Source organism: Stegostoma tigrinum, chromosome 4 (assembly GCF_030684315.1).
Source record: "Stegostoma tigrinum isolate sSteTig4 chromosome 4, sSteTig4.hap1, whole genome shotgun sequence".
Lineage (NCBI taxonomy): Eukaryota > Metazoa > Chordata > Chondrichthyes > Orectolobiformes > Stegostomatidae > Stegostoma > Stegostoma tigrinum.
In genome coordinates, this window is record NC_081357.1 from 26,936,723 (window position 1) to 26,957,455 (window position 20,733).

Here is a 20,733-nt window from a genome sequence, read left to right on the forward strand (position 1 = left end):
TAGAATTTTTATTGTCAATTCCAAATTCTATTACTTTCTACAAAGTCATTCCAATAGCAATTATAAAAGACCCATACTTAAGCCACAGGAGGCAGAAAAGCTTCGGGGGGGGGGGGGTCTTTTCATGGTGGAGGATAGGGCAATAAACACAGATCATCAGCCTGAAGTTATTCCAAGCTCTCAATGAGGTGAACTGAGGTGCCAAATCAGCACATTAAATCAATAACCAGCATTAAAACAAAGTTAGGTGAATTCCCAATTTAAAACATAAGACAATAAAACTTATTATAAGCATACCAGTGCAGAGGGGAGGCGGTGGTGATGTAATAGTTATCACTAGACCAGTTTTAGACCTGTTTCTGTCCCTCTAGTTTTAAATTCAGAACTCCAACGTCATGTTTTGGACATGGGTTTGAATCCCACCAGCATAGATGGAGAAACTGGAATGCAATGAAAAGCTAGCCTAATTGTGACAGTGAAAACACTACATCCGTCACTTCCAACATTTCCTCACTCTCCTGCCCAAGGCTCCAAGCACACTTCCAGGTGAAGTAGCGTTTCACTTGCACTCCTTTCAATCTAGTCAATTGTATTTGCTGCTCATAATGTGGTCTACGTTACATTGGCAAGATCACATAGAGTCTAAGACTCACTTAACAGAACACGTCCGCTCTGTCCATTGGAATGGCCCCAACTTCCCAGTAGCTTGCCATTTCAATATATCATTTGCTAACATTTCTGTTCTTGTTCCAACAAAGCACAACATAAGCTCAAGAAGCAGCACCTTACTTTTTGCTTAGGCGCTTTACAGCCTTGAGGTATTAATGTTAAAACAGAGTAAGGTCAGAAACTCTCCACATTATAACTGTTCTCCATTTTTTTTATATTCTCCATAACCCCACCTCCTCCCATAGCTTTGTCTTGCTTGTGTCTAGTTTACTTGGCATTCAGTAGGAAGGACCAATTCTCTTCCTTTCACACTTCAATTTTACATCTTTTTCTTTCCAACATCTATAATCCATTTCTCTTTTGTACTGGGAATCTGCCTCTGTCACAAAGATATAAAATATTCTCCAACACATTTCCATTGTGAGGAGTCAGATCAGCCTCTAAATATAACACTGTTCCCTGCACAGATGCTGCCAGACCTGCTGAGTTTCTAAAGCATTCTGTGTTTGATTCCGATTTCTAGCATACACAGAATTTTACTTTTATTATGTAAACACTGTTGAGCATCATAAAAATTCATCTGAATCACTGAAGTCCTTTAAGAAATAAAATCTCCCTTCCATACCTGGTATGGCCTACATATGACTGCAATGTGTTTGACTCAACTGCCCAATGGGTAATAAATGCTGGCCTCAACACTGACAATCACACCCCATGAATAAATGTGTCAGGCCACTAAAATTATCTCAAGATAGATTCATGTAGACGCCAAAGGAATGGCACTTGAGTTAAATGGTCAATTAGTATCACTTGTAAAAATTGCTTAGGTATATTAGTTGAAGATAACCTAATGGACCAAATAAGGAATGTTAAAATAAATTTGGCTGCTGGTCTAGGTGACATCCATTCATGGTTAAGTAAAGAAATGAGATGTGGGCTTTGCAAGCTTGTTGCCAACATCTTTAATAGCTCACTACAGTCTGGAATTATTTATTTCAGATTGGCAAGAGGTTGATGTAATTTCTAAGCAAAAAGCTAAGTCAGATGCCTGCAATTATCCACCCAAATTATTCTAACATTCATCATCAGCAGGGTCTGGAAGGGATCCCAAAAGTTGCATTTTATGCTTAACTAAACATACAACTCAGTTTCTGGAAAAGAAGAATGCAATTTGCTGGACCTTCTTTTTGGCACAGGCTAACACTGGATAAGAGTATCTTAATCGGGATTCTATTTGTTGACAAACTACACACACACAGAATCATACCTTACACACAACTTCTCAGATAACAAAGGGCATAGGTTTAAGATGAGAGGAAAAAGATTTAAAAGGGACCTGAGGGGCAATTTTTTCACACAGCAGTTGGTGTGTGTATGGAACGAACTGCTAGAGGAAATAATGGAAGCAGGTACAATCATAACATATAAAAGGCATCTGATTGGGTACACGAGTAGCAAGTGTTCAGAGCGATATGGTCAAAATGTTGCCAAATGGGACGAGATCAGCTTAGGATAACTGGTGAGCATTGACAGGTTGGACCAAAAGGTCTGTTTCTGTGCTGTATAACTAAAACCCTACGATATGGATTAACAAGTGGTAAGTAACATTCACACCATAAAAGTGCCAGGCAATGATCGCCTACAACAACAGAGAATCTAATCATCAATGTTTACTCAAAAATGGACAAAATATTCCAGAGGTTAGGTGAGAGTGACTGCTGTTGACATCAAGGCTGCATTGAGTGTGCATACAGGAGACCAGGCAAAACTAAACTCAATACGAATTGAGGGGGGTGGGAGGGAACTCCCTGCTGGTTGAACTCATACCTGGCACAAAGGAAAATGGTTGTGGTTGTTTGAGGTCAGTTATCCCAGCTCCAGGACATTATTGCAAGAGTTACTGAAGGATATGCAACCATCTTCAGTGATATATGGTCATCATTAGACTTAATTCCAGATTCAGAAGTCACATGACACCAGATTATAGTCTAACAGGTTTATCTGAAATCACAAGCTTTTGCAGCATAGTCTCTTTGTCAGGCAATCAATGATTTCAAATAAACCTGTTCAACAATAACCTGGTATCATGTGGCTTCTGGCTTTGTCCACTCCAGTCCAACACTGGCATCTCCACATCATAATTCCACATTAGTAATGAATTCACATTCCACCATTTGCCATGGTGGGATTCGAACCCAGTCCATGGAACAGTCACCTGGGTCTCTGGATCAACAGTCTGGTGATAACACCACGAGGCCATCTGCCCCAGCCCAAGTTGATGAATGCAGTGGTTCAAGAAAGTAGCTCACCACTACCTTCTCAAGGGTGACTTGGAAAGGGCAATAAGAGTTTCCCCAGCCAGTGAAACTTGCTGCACGAACATACAGAATCTTACAAAATTAGCAGAAGTTGCCTCAATGGGTTAATAATGAGTTGCACTCATCCAGGCAGAAAGCTTTTATTCACAGCTGTGGATCTGGTTACCTTTCATCCACCAAAGAAATCAGTGTTGCTTTCCCTTTGATGATTATTTTCCTAAGTGATCCAAATATAAAAAAAATGTTGAGATAATGGTCTGCAAGTTTGCCACTGGTTCAAAAATTTATGCAAGAACAAATTTCTGCAACCAAGTTTAGATGCAGGAAGGGAATGAGAACGTGCCAAACTCTGGCAAATGATACTTAACCTTGTTCACACCCATATATTGCATATGGACAAGGCAAATACCAAGGACAATCCATGTGGCGTCTCCATTTTCACATGAATTTACTAAGTGCAGTACAAATGTTGGGCACTGTTTAAAATCTACGTAACTGTCCTTTTTTTGTGCTGAACTATATTCAATGGATAAGCTTGCAGTGATAATAAAAGGGAGAGCATCAAGTTAATGTCTGGCACAAATAAGCAAATAAATAAGTACATCAATAATTGGAATTCCGAAACTCATGCAAAGATTTTTCCTATCAAACCAAACTAGGCATGTGAGTGGGATAAAAGAAAGAAACTTAGAAATTACAGGATGTGTACAGAAGTACAACAGTTTCGTAGACAGAAATATTCTATGGATGGTGCTGAAATTTGAAAGTTGGTGATGAGACAAAATCAAGATAGGGGACTGGCTGAAAAAAATAGAGTTCACATAGAAGATCGGAGATAATCTCCTCAGAAACACAGTAGCAGTGAGGGACTAGTTGGCCTAGTCCTGCTCTCTGCGTTTACATTCTGAAACAAACTTCAGAATCATAACAATTTTGATGCTAAAGATGTCCAACTAACCACAGAGCAGCAATCATAAAAGCAACTGGAATAAAAACCGAGATAATGGAAACTGCAGATGCTGGAGAATCCAAGATAACAAAGTGTGGAGCTGGATGAACACAGCAGGCCAAGCAGCATCTCAGGAGCACAAAAGCTGACGTTTCGGGCCTAGACCCTTCATCAGAGAGGGGGATAGGGAGAGGGTTCTGAAATAAATAGGGAGAGAAGGGGAGAAGTTACCCTCCTCCCTCCGGACAAACCTCAGGGGATCTCCTACTGCAACTCTCTTGTACTCCTCTCCACCTGTCTTCTCCTCCATTCATCTTCGATCTGCCTCCCCCTCTCTCCCTATTTATTTCAGAACTGTCTCCCCCTCCCCCTTTTCTGATGAAGGGTCAAGGCCGGAAATGTCAACTTTTGTGCTCCTAAGATGCTGCTTGGCCTGCGGTGTTCATCCAGCTCCACACTTTGTTATCTTGGAATAAAAACTGAAACAGCTGTGGATGCTGTTAAGTCAGAAACAAAAACAAAGTTGCTGGAAAAGCTCAGCAGGTCTGGCAGCATCTATGAAGATGAAAACAGAGTTAACGTTTCAGGTCAGATAACCCTTCCTCAGAACTGATGGCGGCTGGGAAAACGTTAGCTTATATGCAGAAAATAGGGAGGTGAGTGGGGTAGGGAGTAAAGGATAGGATACAGCGGAAAGACAGTTAGACAGACAAAAGTTGATCATGATCAGGCTGGGCGGGGGAAGAGTTGTTAATGGAGACAGTTAGTGACTAACAGGGGGTGTGTAATGGCAGGCTATGTGGTAACAAGGCCTGGTGTGTAGGGTAGGGGGCTGGGACATGGGTGAGTTTAGGCCCTAAAATTATTGAACTCAATATTGAGTCCAGAGGGCTGTAGGGTCCCCAAGCAGAAAATCAGGTGTTGTTCCTCCCGCTTGCGTTAGGCTTCGTTGGAACACTGCAGCAAACCAGAGAAAAAGAGATGTTGGCCAGGGAACAGGGTGGTGTGTTGAAGTGGCAGGCAACAGGTAGTTCAGGGTCTTCTTTGTGAGCCAGAACTACCTGTTGCCTACGACTTCAACACACCACCCAGCTCCCTACCCCAACCACCACCCTATTTTCTTCATATAAACTGGCGTTTTCCCAGCCACCATCAGTTCTGTGGAAGGGTCACTGGACCTGAAACGTTAAGTCTGTTTTCTCCTTCACAGATGCTGCCAGGCCTGATGAGTTGTTCCAGGAACTTTGTTTTTGAAAGCAATTGGAATGTTCACCATGGCCATCTCAGTGGATTACAAGCCAGGTGGAAGTTGTGACTAAACTGCACCACAACTTGAGGTCTCACATTCAGGTCTGGTCACAGAGACAAAGACAGCATTTAACCAGAACCTACAGGTCTGATCCCTGTTATCGGGAGTCTAAATTCTGACAAAAGACTAGAGAAACCAGACATACAAAGTAACTTAAAGCTAACTCCATAAAACGATCATAAATTAATTCACCAGAGTTAGGGAGATTATAGTTTCAAAGTAATAAATCATAAATTTGTGGCTGATAACCACAAAATTGTTCAGATCAAATAATTAATGGTTGAAATGGACTGACAGACAGAGATGTGGGAAATTCTAGAATAATCTGACCCAGTCCCAACCCAAAAAGTCAACTTTCCTGCTCCTTTGATGTTGCCTGGCCTGCTGCGTTCCTCCAGTTCCACACTGTGTTAGTTCAAACAGTCAGATTTTTCTGGGTGGTCGCATTAAGATGAGATGAATGTCCTTCCACAATAATATATACCTGTGCATTCTATGATAGAATATTATTTATATACAGAATGCTCTACTGAAGATTAATGATTATTACTTTCACCCCAACAAAGGCTGGATTTTAAATTTTTTTTAATTAAATAAATAACTGACCTATTTTGGGAACTTCAGGATTTTGGGTTCTGACCATTTCTGATCAACTGAACAGTCTCAGGGCAACATGCAAACAGCAGAGTAGGAACTACATTGTACATATGCGTGTAGGTCCTTTGATCTTATACCATTACTTATACAGCTGGAGAAGAGAGAGCTAATTGTACAGTCTAAGCAAGCAAAAGACAATAGGAGAAGCATTTTCTCAACAGCAGCGTGGTATTCATGACAAATAAACAGAGAAGGAAGGCTACAAATTAGTGTTAATGGAAGTCAGCTAATAAGAGAGAAATTTTATTAACATATAAAAGATTTTTATGACCTAGGGTTGCTTTCCATTATGACTCAATTAAGTAAAAAGGGTAGAAAAAAGCTATACAACAGTCACATAAGGAAAAAAAACTGTGAAGGCTGTAAATCAGAGACAAAAACAAAAATTGCTGGAAAATTTCAGCAGGTCTGGCAGCACCTGTGGAGAGAAATCACAGTTAACATTTTGAGTTCAATGGCCCTTCTTCAGGGCTTTTTTAAAAAATTTTGTTTTACGAACTCAATCATCATAGAATCATAGAATCCCTACAGTGTGGAAAAAGGCCCTTCGGCCCAACAAGTCAACACCGACCCTCGGAGCATCCCCCTATAATCCATCTAATCCACACATCCCTGAACACTATGGGCAATTGAGCATGGCCAATCCACCTGGCCTGCACATTTTTGGACTGTGGGACAAAACCCACACAGACACGGGGAGAATGTGTAAACTCCACACAGACAGTTGCCCCAGGGTGGAATCGAACCCAGGTCCCTGGTGCTGTGAAGCAGGTGTGCTAACCACTGACTCAGCGTGCCTCCAGGTGAAGGTGGGTGGTGGTAGGATTTTTTTTCAAAAATATACTTTATTTATAGAAAATATCTTTATACATAGATATATATTTATATTTATACACACACATAGTTGACAGTGGAAGGGGACAATTTAAACCAATTAAAGGAATTGTACATCCATGATAAAGAGGAGGCAGCTGGAGCCCACAGGCCCAGGTCTGAAAAAGTCACTGGACCTGAAGCATTAACTCTGCTTAGGTGCTGCCAGACTTGCTGAGCTTTTCCAGCAATTTTTGGTTTTATTTGTGTACATGCTTTATACTCTGTAATCCATGATTGGCAGAACTCTGAAATAAACATGAATATGTGTTTTCGTTAATTAGCATCAGCATGAAAGTGAAAGCAAAGTACGTGGTATATCAGTGGTGTCCCTACCCCTGAACATGTTGATTAGCAAAGTAGGTTAAATTAAAAAATTAAAGCAAACGTGTCTTCCCTGGGCTAGAGCTAGCCTATGTAAACCAAGAGTAGTGGCTCCATTTTGGTGTTCAACAAAAAAGGATGTTCTTTTCCTGTTGGGTTTCCTGAATTATTAGATGGATGATAAATGCTTGCCTTATTGGTGAAGCCCACATCCCATGAAAGAATATTTTTATTTTTATAAAGGAAACATTTTCAAGACCATAGGGAAAGAGCTAAGGAGTGGGACTCGCTGACTAAGAGGCGGCAGAGGTGCAAAAATAAAAAGTGAAAGCAAAGGGCCCCTCATGTGGTGCATTAATAGTGTTCGTACCCCTGGACCTGGAGGCCTGGTTTGAATCCCACCTACTCCAGAAGTGTGTAGTAGCATCCCTGAATAGGCCGATTAGGAAGACATGTCAAACTTAACTTGGGCCCTCTTGTGATACAGTGTAATTGTTCCTACCCAGTGTCATGGTGGCTCAGTGGTTGGGTTCAATTCCAGTCTCAGGTGACTATCTGTGTGGAGTTTGCACATTCTCTGCGTGGGTTTCCGCTCGGTGCTCCGGTTTCGTCCCACAGTTCAAAGATGTGCAGATTAGGTGGATTGGCCATGCTAAGTTTTGTCCAGGGATGTGAATTGTGCATTTCTCAGTGAGAAATGAAGCCCACTTGTACTTTGCTTGCACAAAAAATTATTTTAATATATACAAGTGGGCCTCATTTCTCATTGAGAAAATTTCAGACTGCGACATTTTGAAGCATGTTTTTGTCAGTACCCACAGCTTATGGCATCATTTATAATGCAAAAATGTGTAAATATTTAAAGATGCAAAACAATATCTTAGCATGTAAATACCTGAATTTTGGAACCACAATTTGCAAATGAACCAAGCCAGTGAAAATTGCTTCAAAAGGTTATCTGCTTTTTGTCCCGCCAGAGTTGATACAATATCTACTGTCCCAAAGGAGTTTGCAGGAGTTAAAACAAATAAGTATTTCATAATATCGAAATTGTTCTTTTCAAAGTTTCTAGAGAATTTATCTAAAGACTCCAGCAAAGGCATAGGCTTACAGCAGTGTTACAGAGAAGGGGAAAGTCGAACCCTTCTGACAGAGAAACCGAAACACAAGACTCAATTTGTTATTTTTGTTTTCTAATCATTTTGTGGGTTGTGGGCATCGCTGGCTGGCCAGCATTTATTGACCATCCCTAGTTGCCGTTGAGAAGGTAGTGGTGAGCTGCCTTCTTGAACCACTGCATTCCTCCTGCTGTGGGTTGACCCACAATGCTATTAGTGAGGAAATTCCAGGATTTTGACCCAGCAACAGTGAAGGAACAGCGATATATTTCCATGTCAGGATGGTGAGTCACTTGGAACAGAACTTGGAAGTGGTGGTGTTCCCATATATCTACTGCCCTTGCCCTTCAAGACGGAAGTAGTGGTGGTGGGTTTGAAAGGTGCTGTCTGAGGATCTTTGGTGAATTTCTGTAGTACATCTTGTAGATAGTACACACTGCTGCGACTGGGCATCGGTGGTGGAGGGAGTGAATGCTTGTGGGTGCAGTGCCAATCAAGCGGGCTGCTTTGTCCTGGATGGTGTCAAGCTTCTTGAGTGTTGTTGGGGCTGCACCCATCCAGGCAAGTGGGGAGTAATCCATCACACTCCTGACTTGTGATTTGTAGATGGTGGACAGGCTTTGAAAAGTCAGAAGATTAGGTACTTGTTGCAGTATCCCCATCTTCTGGCCTGCTCTTGTAGCCACTCTGTTAATGTGGTCAGTCCAGTTGAATTTCTGGTCAATGGTAACCCCCAGGATGTTGATAGTAGGGGATTCAGTGATGGTAACACCATTGAATGTCAAAGGGCAGTGGTTAGATTGTCTCTTGTGGTGGTCATAGCCTGGCATTTATACGGTGTGAATGTCACTTGCCACTTGTCAGCCCAAGCCTGGATATTGTCCAGATCTTGTTGTATGTGAACATGGGCTGCTTCAGTATCTGAGGAGTCATGAATGGTGCTGAACATTGTGCAATCATCGGTGAACATCCCCACTTCTGACCTTATGATGGAGGGAAGGTAATTGATGAAGCAGTTGAAGATGGTTGGGCCTAGGGCACTACCCTGAGAAACTCCTGCAGGGATGTCCTGGAGCTGAGGTGATTGACCTCCCACAACCACAATGATCTTCCTCTGCATCAGGTATGACTCCAACCACCAGAGCGTTTGCCCCCGATACCATTAATTCCAGTTTTGCCAGGGGTCCTTGATGCCACACTCAGTCGAATACAGCCTTGATATCAAGGACTGTCATTCTCACCTCACCTCTGGAATTTAGCTCTTTTGTCCATGTTTGAACCAAGGCTGTAATGAGGTCAGAAACTGAGTGGCCCTGGTGGAACCCAAACTGCGCGTCACCGAGCAGGTTATTGCTGAGCAGGTGCTGCTTGATAACACTGTTGATGACACCTTCCATCACTTTACTGATGATCGAGAGGAGACTGATGGGGTGGTAACTGGTCGGATTGGATTTATCCTGCTTCTTATGCACAGGGCATACTTGGGCAATTTTCCACAGCGTCATGTCGATACCAGTGTTGTAACTGTACTGGGAGCTGTACTTTGCAGCTTGAGAGCTGCAAGTTCTGGAGCACAGATCTTCTGTACTCTTGCCGGAATGTTGTCAGGGCCGGTAGCCTTCTCAGTATTCAGTGTCTCCAACCGTTTCTTGATATCACACGGAGTTAATTAAGTTAGCTGAAGGTTGGTATCTGTAATGCTGGGACCACTGGAGGAGGCCGAGATGGATCATCCATTTGGCACTTCTAGCTGAAGATTGCCGTGAATGCTTCAACCTTATCTTTTGCACTGATGTGCTGGGCTCTTCCATCAGTAAGGATGGGAATATTTGTGAAGCCTCTTGCTCCAGTGAGTTTTTTAATTGTCCACCACCATTCACAACTGGATGTGGCAGGACTGCAGAGCTTAGATCTGATCCGTTGGTTTTCGGATTGCTTAGCTCTGTACATCACTTGCTGCTTTTGCTGTCTGGCGTGCAAGTAGTCCTGTTTGGTGGCTTCACCAGGTTGATACCTCACCTTCAGGTATGTCCGATGCTGCTCCTGGCATGCCCTCCTGCACTCTTCATTGAACCAGGGTTGATCCCCTGGCTTGATGGTAATGGTTGAATGGGGGATATGCCGGGCCATGAGGTTACAGATTGTGCTGGAGTACAATTCCGCTGCTGTTGATGGCCCACAGCGCCTCATGGATGCCCAGTCTCGAGTTGCCGGATCTGGGCGAAGTCAGTCCCATTCAACACGGTGAAAGTGCCACACAACACGATGGAGGTTGTTCTCAATGTGAAGGCGGAACTTTGTCTCCACAAGGACTGTGCGATGGTCACTCTTACCAGTACTGTCACGGGCAGATGCAAATGCAGCTGGCAGATTGATAAGGGTGAATGTGTTTTTCCCTCTTGTTGGTTCCCTCACCACCTGCTGCAGACCCAGTCTAGTAGCTATGTCCTTTAGGAATGGACCAGTTCGATCAGTAGTACTGCTGCCCAGCCACTCTTGGTGGTGGACAGTGAAATCCCCCACCCAGAGTACATTTTGTGTCCATGCCATCCTCAGTGCTTCCTCTATGTGTTGTTCAACATTGAGGAGTACTGATTCATCAGCTGAGGGAGGGTGGTGTGTGGCAATCAGCAGGACGTTTCCTTGCCCATGTTTAACTTGAAACCATGAGACTTCATGGGGTCCACAGTCATTGTTGAGCATTCCTAAAGCTACACCCTCCAGACTGTGTGCCAGTGTGCCTCTGCTGCATTTGTCCGGCTGGTGGGACAGGACATGTCCAGGGATGGTGATGGTGGTGTCTGGGACGTTGCCTGTGAGGTATGATTCTGTGAGTATGACTATGTCAGTCTGTTGCTTGACTAGTCTGTGAGACAGCTGTCCCAATTTTGGTACTAACCCCCATACGTTAGTGAGGAGGACTTTGCATGGTCGACATGGCTGTTTCTGCTGTTGTCTTTTCTGCTGCATAGGTCAATGCCAGGTGATCTGTCCAGTTTTATTTATTTGAGTCTTTGTAGAGATTGGTACAACTGAGTGGCTTGCTAGGCCATTTCAGAGGGCAGTCAACCACTTTGCTATAGGTCTGGAGTCACATGTAGGCCAGATCAAATGAGTGGCAGATTTCCTCCCCGAAGGACATTAGTGAACCAGATGGGTTTTTCTGACAATCGGCAATGATTTCATGGTAAGCAGTAGATTCTTAATTTCAGACTTTTCTTTAAAATTCTAATTCCACTATCTGCCATGGTGGGATTCGAATTCGGGTCCCCAGAACATCAGCTGGGTTTCTGGATTAATGGTCAAGCGATAATACCACTAGGCCATCGCCACTATGGCAGGGATTAGAGGTTCCCCTCTTGTAATTAAACCCAAAACACCCAGAGAAGCTTGCTTCACTTCATAATCTGTTAAAATGTGGTTAAATGAAAGAAAATCCCTGCTATCCTCTTTATAAGAAACAATTTATTTATTTAACGCTAACACTGTGAAGAAATTAACAGACTTGTTAACAAACCAAACAATTTCCCCCCCAGACTTCTAACTACACCTTCAAATAAACACAAGTCCCATTTCTATAAACCCAATTGAAAGACAATAAATTAAGACATAATCTCTCCAAATTCACACAGAGTGTGTCGTCTAGAACGCTCTGCCTTCTTTACACCACGAATGCCTTTGTTCTGCTAATGTTGCTACCATAAAACATAGAACAGTAGAGCACAGTACAGGCCCTTTGGCACACAATATTGTGCCAATCTACTGTCCCACTCTAACATCAGGGGTGCTTTTCTCCATAATTTCTTTGGTGAGGACTTTGAGCTAAAATGCTGTAGTACCTTTTTCAGATAGATAGTGCTTTCTTAGAGGACTTAATGATTTCTTGAGAGCCCTTGGGGCATATTTCTCAGATGATGGACTTGCCTTCCCCTCAGATAACAGTTGGCTCTCAGCCTGATTTCCAAAAACCCTCGCTTTATACACACCCTGCTGACACATTGGTTTCAGGTTGTCAAAACCATCAGTTTTAAATTCAACTGATTTTCTAAGTCTAGGTGCTTGGTTTAAATTCATTGGCCAAATTCAAACTTGTTGTCAAAACATCAAAACAAGACTGCCACCCGTAAGGCCTTTTGATACACCTGTTTCATTTTTTGAGGCTCTCCGTACAGTGTGCACAAGTTCCAAGCACAGACAAAGCACAACTATTTTTTAAAAAGTGGTCACACACTGTTTTTCCTTCCAGTCATGAGTATACTGTACAACTCCATAACAAAACATGTCCAGCACACAGCATTTTCAACCAAATCATTTGCACAAAGATGGTCAGATAATGGAATGCTTCTCTCCCAGAACTCAACACAACGGAATAAAATAAAACTTGCACCTCCCAAGTTAAAATGTGGATGGTGTACATTGCATAAAAAGGGAGTCATTCACTTGTAAAAACTCTGAAGCCTGACCAGGAGAGTATTTAATTTTTTTTTAAATGGGAAAACCAATAGCGACAGCATGGGGCTGACATTCTGCAAGCTGTACAATGGATTCCAGATGAAGCAATGCCTTAGCAAGGCCAAACCTGCTCTCCCATTGCTTTTCAATGCAGAATGAGAATTAGGTTCCCTGATATCAATATTAGCTACTAGTGGTTTTATTCACATTTGATTTGTGGTGCCAGAACTTCCTATCACTCCTGATGTTGTTCTTCCCCATTCTGAGATGAGTCCATATGTACATGCATGGAAGCATCGGAAGTGGATCTTTATACATTAAATGTTCCACTTCTCTGATTTGATTTATTATTATCACATGTACTCAAATACAGTGAAAAGTATTGTTGTGCATGCTATTCAGATTACGGCCTGAAACATTGACTTTCCTGCTCCTCTGATGCTGTCTGATCTGCTGTGTTTTCCCAGCCTCACAACCAACTGGTTCAAATCAACTAAGCAATAAGCTGAATGCAGCACGTGTTGGAGGAGTATGAACAAGTTTGTTTGTTTTTAAAATTGGTTCCTAGCCATAAACCTATAAAGCAAAATTTATTCATTAATCTCTAAGTTCCCAACAGGTGTTTTAGGAACTTGAAAAGCATTACCTAAGCCTATATCCATTGGTCACGGAACCTTTACATTCTTAAGCTTATCACTAAATTACGACATTAACTCAATGTATCTCATTAAAAACAAATTGTTCCAAATACCTGAAACTCATCAAAACATAACAGGCAGCTCTCATCGCTGATTTCTGCGGCGATAGGGGCTATTGGATCATAGGATTTGGCCATTAAGCCAGGTTTTCTTTTTGGCAAAGTCTGCTTTAACCGATGAATTCCTAATGTAGCAAAGTTGAAAGACTGGTTATTGTTATTCATAGAACCTACATTGAAAACTGTAAAAGAAGTGTCTAGCACCAGACACAAACAATGGTTATGGCATTTTGGTAGTGCATTTCAAATTTAAGCAATTCATTCATGTTAGCACTGATAGAATTGGAAGGTTCAATGGATATTATACGCGCATTTCCGGCTTTAGTGTGAGGCATCAGGTCAAGTACAAGATACAGTAAGCTAGATCCTCAACAAAAATTGAAGATAACGGAAATTGTTGCATTTATAACTTGTCTCATACCTATTTTGTATTTTACGTTGTTTTCAGTCAGGCAAATCCACTGCGTTTTTCATATTTCATAAAAAGAGTTTCCCTCATTGAGCATACATTTTCTGTTCTTGTCTGAATTACATAGAGAATTACATACACACAGCACTGTGTCCTTCAGCCCAAACAATCCATCTGGTGTTTCTGTTCCACATGCAGACTCCTAGATTGGTGGATCATCTAGACTGTACTTGGTCAAAGAATAAAGAACTCAGGAGGATCTTCATGATTCTACAGTGGTGAGAATGTGGTACTCCCTACTGTGTGAAATTGTCAAGCTAACAGCATTGATAGATACAGGGCAAATCTCGGTGAGTACATGAGTGAAAAGGAATGGAAGTAGCTTAATTGGCAGCATTGACCTTTTGGGCTGAATTTTTTTTCGTTATTCATGAAATGGCTGAGGGCATTGCTAGCCAGGTAGCATTTATTGCTCACCCCTAATTGCCCAGAGGGCAGTTCAGAGTCAACCACATTGCTGTGGGTCTGGAGTCACATGTAGTTCAGACCACTAAAGGACATTAGTGAACCAGACGGGTTTTTCCGACAATCAACATGGATTCATGGTCATCATTGGTTCTTACTTCCATTATTTTATCAAATGCAAATTCCACCATCTGCTGTGGAGTGATTTGAACCCGGGTCCCCAGAATGTTATCTGGGTCTCTGGATTAACAGTGAAAATACCACGAGGCCATCGCCTCCCCTGTCAATGCTCAATTCTGTGCGAAACATTGTTTTGGCTCCACAGCAGCTTCCATTAACTCTTAATGATTAATACAATTTAACAATGCGCGTACTTTGTTGTGGCAACACAGAATTTGACAAAATAGCCATTTTGTAAAAGTTAAGCAGGAAACAGTTTAAAAAAAACCACAGATGCATAAAAATAAACCTTCATAACTAGTGCACAACCATCTCATTGCTGAAAGGAAAGTGAAGTCTACGATATTTGATGATGAATTGACAATTTGGAAGATAGTTGTGAAGTAATTTCATAGGAAAGAAATGGATTTTGGGGAAGAGTGGTTAACATAGATAATTACCATTGAGTGCAACAGTAAACCACTGCAAATGGATTGTCACTTGCTCATAGAGGTATACTGCACAGAAACAGACCCTTCGGTCCAACTCGCCCGTGCCAACTAGATATCTTACATAAATCTAGTCCCATTTGCCAGCATTTGGGCCATTTCCCTCTAAATCCTTATATACTGATGCCCATCCAGATGCCTTTTAAGTGCAAAGGTACCAGATCCCACCACTTCCTCTGGCAGCTCACTCCATACAAATAGCGTCGTTTGCATGAAAAAGTTACCCCTCAGGTCCCTTTTATATCTTTCCCTTCTCACCTTAAACCTATGCCCTCTAGCTTTGGACTTCCCATCCCAGGGAAAAGACCTTGCTTATTTACTTTATCCAAGCCCCTTACGATTTTATAAACCTCTATTAGGTCACCCCTCTGCCTCTGACGCTCCAGAGAAAATAGCCCCAGCCTATTCAACCCCTCCCTATACCTCAAACCCTCCAGCCTTGGCAACATCCTGGTTCAGTGATTAGCACTGCTACCTCACAGCGCCAAGGACCCAGGTTCAATTCCACCCTTGGGCGACTGTCTGTGTGGAGTTCACACATTCTCCCTGTGTTTGCATGGGTTTCCTTTAGGTGCTCTGGCTTCTTACCACAGTCCAAAGATGTGCAGGCTGGGTGGATTGGCCACACTAAAGTGCCCATTGTATTTAAGGATGTGTAGATTAGGTGGGTTACAGGGGGATGGGTCTGGGTGAGATGCTCTGAGAGCCTTTGCGAATTTGTTGGGCCAAAGGGCCTGATTCCACAGTTGAGATTCTATGATTTCTAAGTTTCACAACATCCTTCCTATATGAGGGAGTCCAGAATTGCATGCAACACTCCAAAAGTGGCCAAACAGGAACTATCGGAAATGTACAGCCAATCTGAAACCAGGAATTAAGAGGGGTAAAAGGGGTCATGAAATATCTTCAGCAAACAGGGTTAAGGAAAATCCCCAAGCCTTTTATTCAAACATAAGGAGCAAAAGGGCAGTTAGAGAAAGGGTTGGCCCACTCAAGGACAAAGGAGGGAAGTTATGTGAAGAGTCAGAGAAAATGTGAGAGATCCTTAATGAGTATTTTGCATCAGTATTCACTGAGGAGAGGGACATGATGGATGTTGAAGTTAGGGATAGAGGTTTGATTACTCTAGGTCAAGTTGGCATAGGGAGGGGTGAAGTGTTGGGTAGTCTAAAAGGCTTTCGGGTGGACAAGTCTCATCCGGATCAATCCCAGGTTACTGCAAGGAGAAGTGAGAGATGAAATAGCTGGGGCCTTAACAGATATCTTTGCAGCATCCTCGAGCATAGGTGAGGTTCTGAAGGACTGGAGGATCGCTCATGTTGTCCCCTTGTTTAAGAAGGGTAGCAAGGATAATCCAATTAATTATAGACTGGTGAGCCTGATGTCAACGGTGGGGAAGCTGCTGGAGAAGACACTGAGGGATACAATCCATTTATATTTGGAAGAAAATGGGCTTATTAGTGATACCCAGCACGGTTTTGTGCAGGGAAGGTCATGTCTTACCAACCTGATAGAATTCTTTGAGGAAGTAACAGAGTTGATAGATGAGGGAGGGGCTGTAAATGTCACATACATGGACTTCAGTAAGTTGTCTGATAAGGTTCCCCACGGTAGGCTGATGGAGAAAGTGGGGTCCAGAGTGTACTATCTAGATGGACTGAGAACTGGCTGGGCAACAGGAGACAGAGTGTTGTAGTGGAAGGGAGTTTCTCAAAATGAAGAACTGTGAAGAGTGGTGTTCCTTGGGATCCGTGTTGGGACCACTGTTGTTTGTGGTATACACAAATGATCTGGAGGAAGGTATAGATGGTCTGATTAGCAAGTTTGCAGATGACACCAAGATTGGTGGAGTAGCAGATACTGAAGGGGACTGTCAGAGAACGCAGCAGAAATAGATAGATTGGAGAGTTGGGCAGAGAAATGGCAGATGGAGTTCAATCCAGGCAACTGCGAGGTGATACATTTTGGAAGGTCCAATTCAAGAGCGAACTATACAGTAAACGGAATAGCCCTGGGGAGATTTGATGCACAGAGAGATCTAGGTGTTCAGGTCCATTGTACCCTGAAGGTCGCAGGTCGATCGACTGGTCAAGAAGGCATATGGCATGTTTTCATTCATTGGACAGGGTATTGAGTACAGGAGTTGGCAGGTCATGCCACAGTTGTATAGGACTTTGGTTCAACTACATTTGGAATACTGTGTACAGTTCTGGTCACCACATCACTAAAAGGATGTGATGCTTTGGAGAGGGTGCAGAGGAGGTTCATCACGATGTTACCTGGTATGGAGGACACTAGCTGTGAAGACAGGTTAAATAGATTAGGATTATTTACTTTAGAAAGACAGAGGTTGTGGGGGGACCTGATTGAGGTCGACAAAATCATGAGAGGTATAGACAGGGTGAAGAGCAAGAAACTTCTTCCCCCCCCCAGAGTGGGGGACTCAATTACTAGAGGTCACGATTTCAAGGGGCGAGGAGAAAAGTTTAAGGGAGGGATGCATAGAAAGTTCTTTACAGAGAGTGTGGTGGGTGCCTGCAACACGTTGCCAGCGGAGGTGGTAGAGGCGGGCACAATAGCGTCATTTAAGATGTATCCAGACACATACATGAATGGGCAGGGAGCAGAGGGATACAGATCCTTGAAAAATAGGCGACAGGTTTAGATAGAGGATCTGGATCAGTGCAGGCTTGGAAGACCGAAGGGCCTGTTCCTGTGCTGTAATTTTCTTTGTTCTTTGTACTAATGTCCGGTACAGTCACAACATGACCACCCAATTCCTATACTCCGTGCACTGACCAATAAAGGCAAGCATACCACATGCCTTCTTCACTGTCCTATCTGCCTGGGAAAACACTTTCAAGGAACTATGAACCTGCACTCCAAGCTCTCTTTGTTCAGCAACACACCCCAGGACCTTACCATTAATTGTCTATTTGCCTTTCCAAAATGCAGCACCTCACATTTATGTAATTAAACTCCATTTGCCACTCCTCAGCCCATTGGCCCATCTAATCAAGATCTCATTGTTTGCTTAGGATATCTGGTCAGCGTGGACGTGTTGAACTGAAGGGTCTGGTTCCGTGCTGTGTAACTCTGTGACTCTATGACTATTTTCTCATGTGGTGAGCAAACATCAATAGCAAGTAATGGATCCAAGTGCCTGCTTGCATGTGCTATCATCTAGGCTTCTCTATGCAGTGCACTGATATGCATGTTGATCCTGTTCATAAAATGGTCAACTTCTATGTAAACACAGTCTAGGAATCATGAATTCCATGCCTTTGTCTAACAATGTAGATGATTTTTGGTCACACTTTAACCTAAGTATTTTCTAGGTCCAGAGGTATTAGCATAGACAATTCTGGAGAGGTGGGACTTGAACATAGCTCTCTTGGCTCACGTGTAGGCACACTAGCACTGTACCATAAAAGCCAATGATACTTTATCCAAAACTTTTGTTTAAATTTTTTATTCACCTACTTTTGAATCAACCTGCCCAGAGATGTTATTACACACCTTGGGAACAGGTGGGACTTGAACATTGGCCTCCCAGACCAAGAATGGGGACACTACTACTGCATCATAAAGGCCTCTTATACTTTAGCATAACGTCACAGCCAAGATATGGAAGATAGGAAGGGAAAAATCATAGCTTACAATATATGAAGTTGAACTTGACTTAAATAGTTTAAAAAGAAGGTGCTGCAAATTTAAGATGCAGAGGAAAATAAAATTTCTTTTCTTGGAATCAATGGAATTCATTTCCATAGAGAACAGTGGAAGCTGGGTCATGGAATATTTTTAATGCAAAATGAGGCAGCTCTTTTGATATAGAAGGGAATCAAGAATCAGGTATAGGGGTTTAATTGTTTGTTTAAGGGAAACACAGCAGTGGAGGACAAACATTACTTGAGATCATGAAAAGTAACACTTAGTGACTCGGGGGTGGTGAGTTGGGTGGCAACCAGCTTTGCCTATAATTTTGTTCCAACTGCACAGGCCTCTGAGACCCATGCAAAACAGCGACTTCAGAACCAGAAGTCAATATCACAATCGGCATGCCTACACCAATCACCATGCACACAGCCGAGAGGAAAACGTTAGTGACAATATTGGTTTCCAGTCTCCCACTTCAATAAATAGCTGTTAGAAGTTTAACAGTTGGCAAGATAGCAGACTTCAGGTGACAGTCTGATCAGCCATAATCTTACTGAATGACAGAGCAGGTTCAATGGGCTGAATGGTCTGCTGCTCCTTTTTTATGTTCCTTCATTTTTTGGTTCTTCTGGTAAATTTTACATTCACAAATAATGAGCTTTCAGCGTTTAAAATATACATAATGTCTTCAGGAAATCTAGCATCCCAAGATCATTTGGGAGACGGTCAGCTGTGCAATCATTTCTCTCTTGTGTCACAATATGATTGTGCTCTTTGAATACTTTTAGTGTACCAAGACAACTTTTCCTGCTTCCATAGTAACAATCTCCACGGTGTGACTGTAACTGTTTATAGCAAATTAGGAAAGTTAAATCTGGGCCTAGTCTGCAATACTGACATTTCACAGAACAGTAACCCTTTTTAAAAAAAAGGCTAATTTGCATCACGCATCCTTGTACAGCAAGATGCGGGCTAAATTGCGTAAACTAATTTGACATGATGTTTATAGAAGAGGACCTGTTTTCAGCTTCAGCCTAGGCTCAACATAAACCCAGTCAAGGAATGTGCTATCAACAAATTGAATTTTCTTGTAAACAAAATTTTTCTTTTTAATGTTGTGTCTCCTATCTCCTGTCTTCCTGATCTAAAAGATTAAGTCCTCTTTTGAGACTTCACTTCTCCGCACCTCCAACAATGATGCTCCAAAAAATAGGTTCCAGAGATACTCAAGACTAACTCAGGATGACTGTCTCATCTTCCATTTTGGCTTTCAGGCAATGCTTATTCACTCTTTCTCAGCCACTGATGGTAGCAGATTTAAAACTGATAACATTTTGCTTGTGGAACAGTGGATATGAACTCACAAGTGAGCATTCTGTATTGTGGGCAATTGGAAATTATTGATTTTATGGTACTTTTTGACCTTGCATCACATTTCAGTTAATATCCTGCATTTCTGGTGCTCAAGTTAGAATATCTTACTTCGATGGACGTCCAGCATGAAACCATGAAAATGTACTCGATTTTTCCTTTTAACAGCTGCATGAGAATAAAACAGGTCCATCATCATGGTCTTGCCTGTCCCTGTGAAGAACAAGAGACTTTTCATCAGTAAAATGTCACTATATATTCTTTTTGTGGCACTATTTATTGGATTGTAAAAAGAGAGGTAATAACCTTAATGGTACCAATACTAGATTATTAATTCAGAAACTCAGGTAATGTTGTGGGGACCCATGTCTAAATCCCATTATGGCAGATGGTGGAACTTTTAATTCAAAACAAATCTAGAATGAAGAGTCTAATTAAGAGACCAGAAAACCATTGTCAAATGTCAGACGAACACATCTGGTTCATAAAGTCCTTTAAAGAAGGAAACTGCCACTTGGTCTGTAACTCCAGACCCACAGCAATGGATTTTAAATGCTCTCTGAAATGGACTAGCCAGTCAGTCAGTCAGTTATACCCATTGTTAGAAAGCAAAAAAGGAATTAAAGTAGATGGAACACTTGGCATGGACAAGGGCAAAACAGCCCTGTCAAAACTGGAAAGTCCTCCTTACTAACATCTGAGGGTTCGTGCCACAAATGATTAAAAAACAAAAC

General features: G+C 42.2%; 1 protein-coding gene across 4 annotated transcripts in view; it reads right to left on the minus strand.

Annotated features, from left to right (window-relative positions):
• Window positions 1–20,733, minus strand: part of afg1lb (AFG1 like ATPase b) — a 144,466-nt gene that overhangs the window by 76,680 nt on the left and 47,053 nt on the right. For 3 of the 4 annotated variants that reach the window (XM_048531916.2, XM_048531914.2, XM_048531918.2), the window contains 2 exons: window positions 20,111–20,212; window positions 13,421–13,551 (listed from right to left, as the gene is read on the minus strand). In XM_048531916.2, coding sequence (XP_048387873.1) covers window positions 13,421–13,551; window positions 20,111–20,212 — 233 coding nt within the window. The remainder of the gene's footprint in view (window positions 1–13,420; window positions 13,552–20,110; window positions 20,213–20,733) is intronic. The other variant, XM_048531917.2, reaches the window with a different exon arrangement.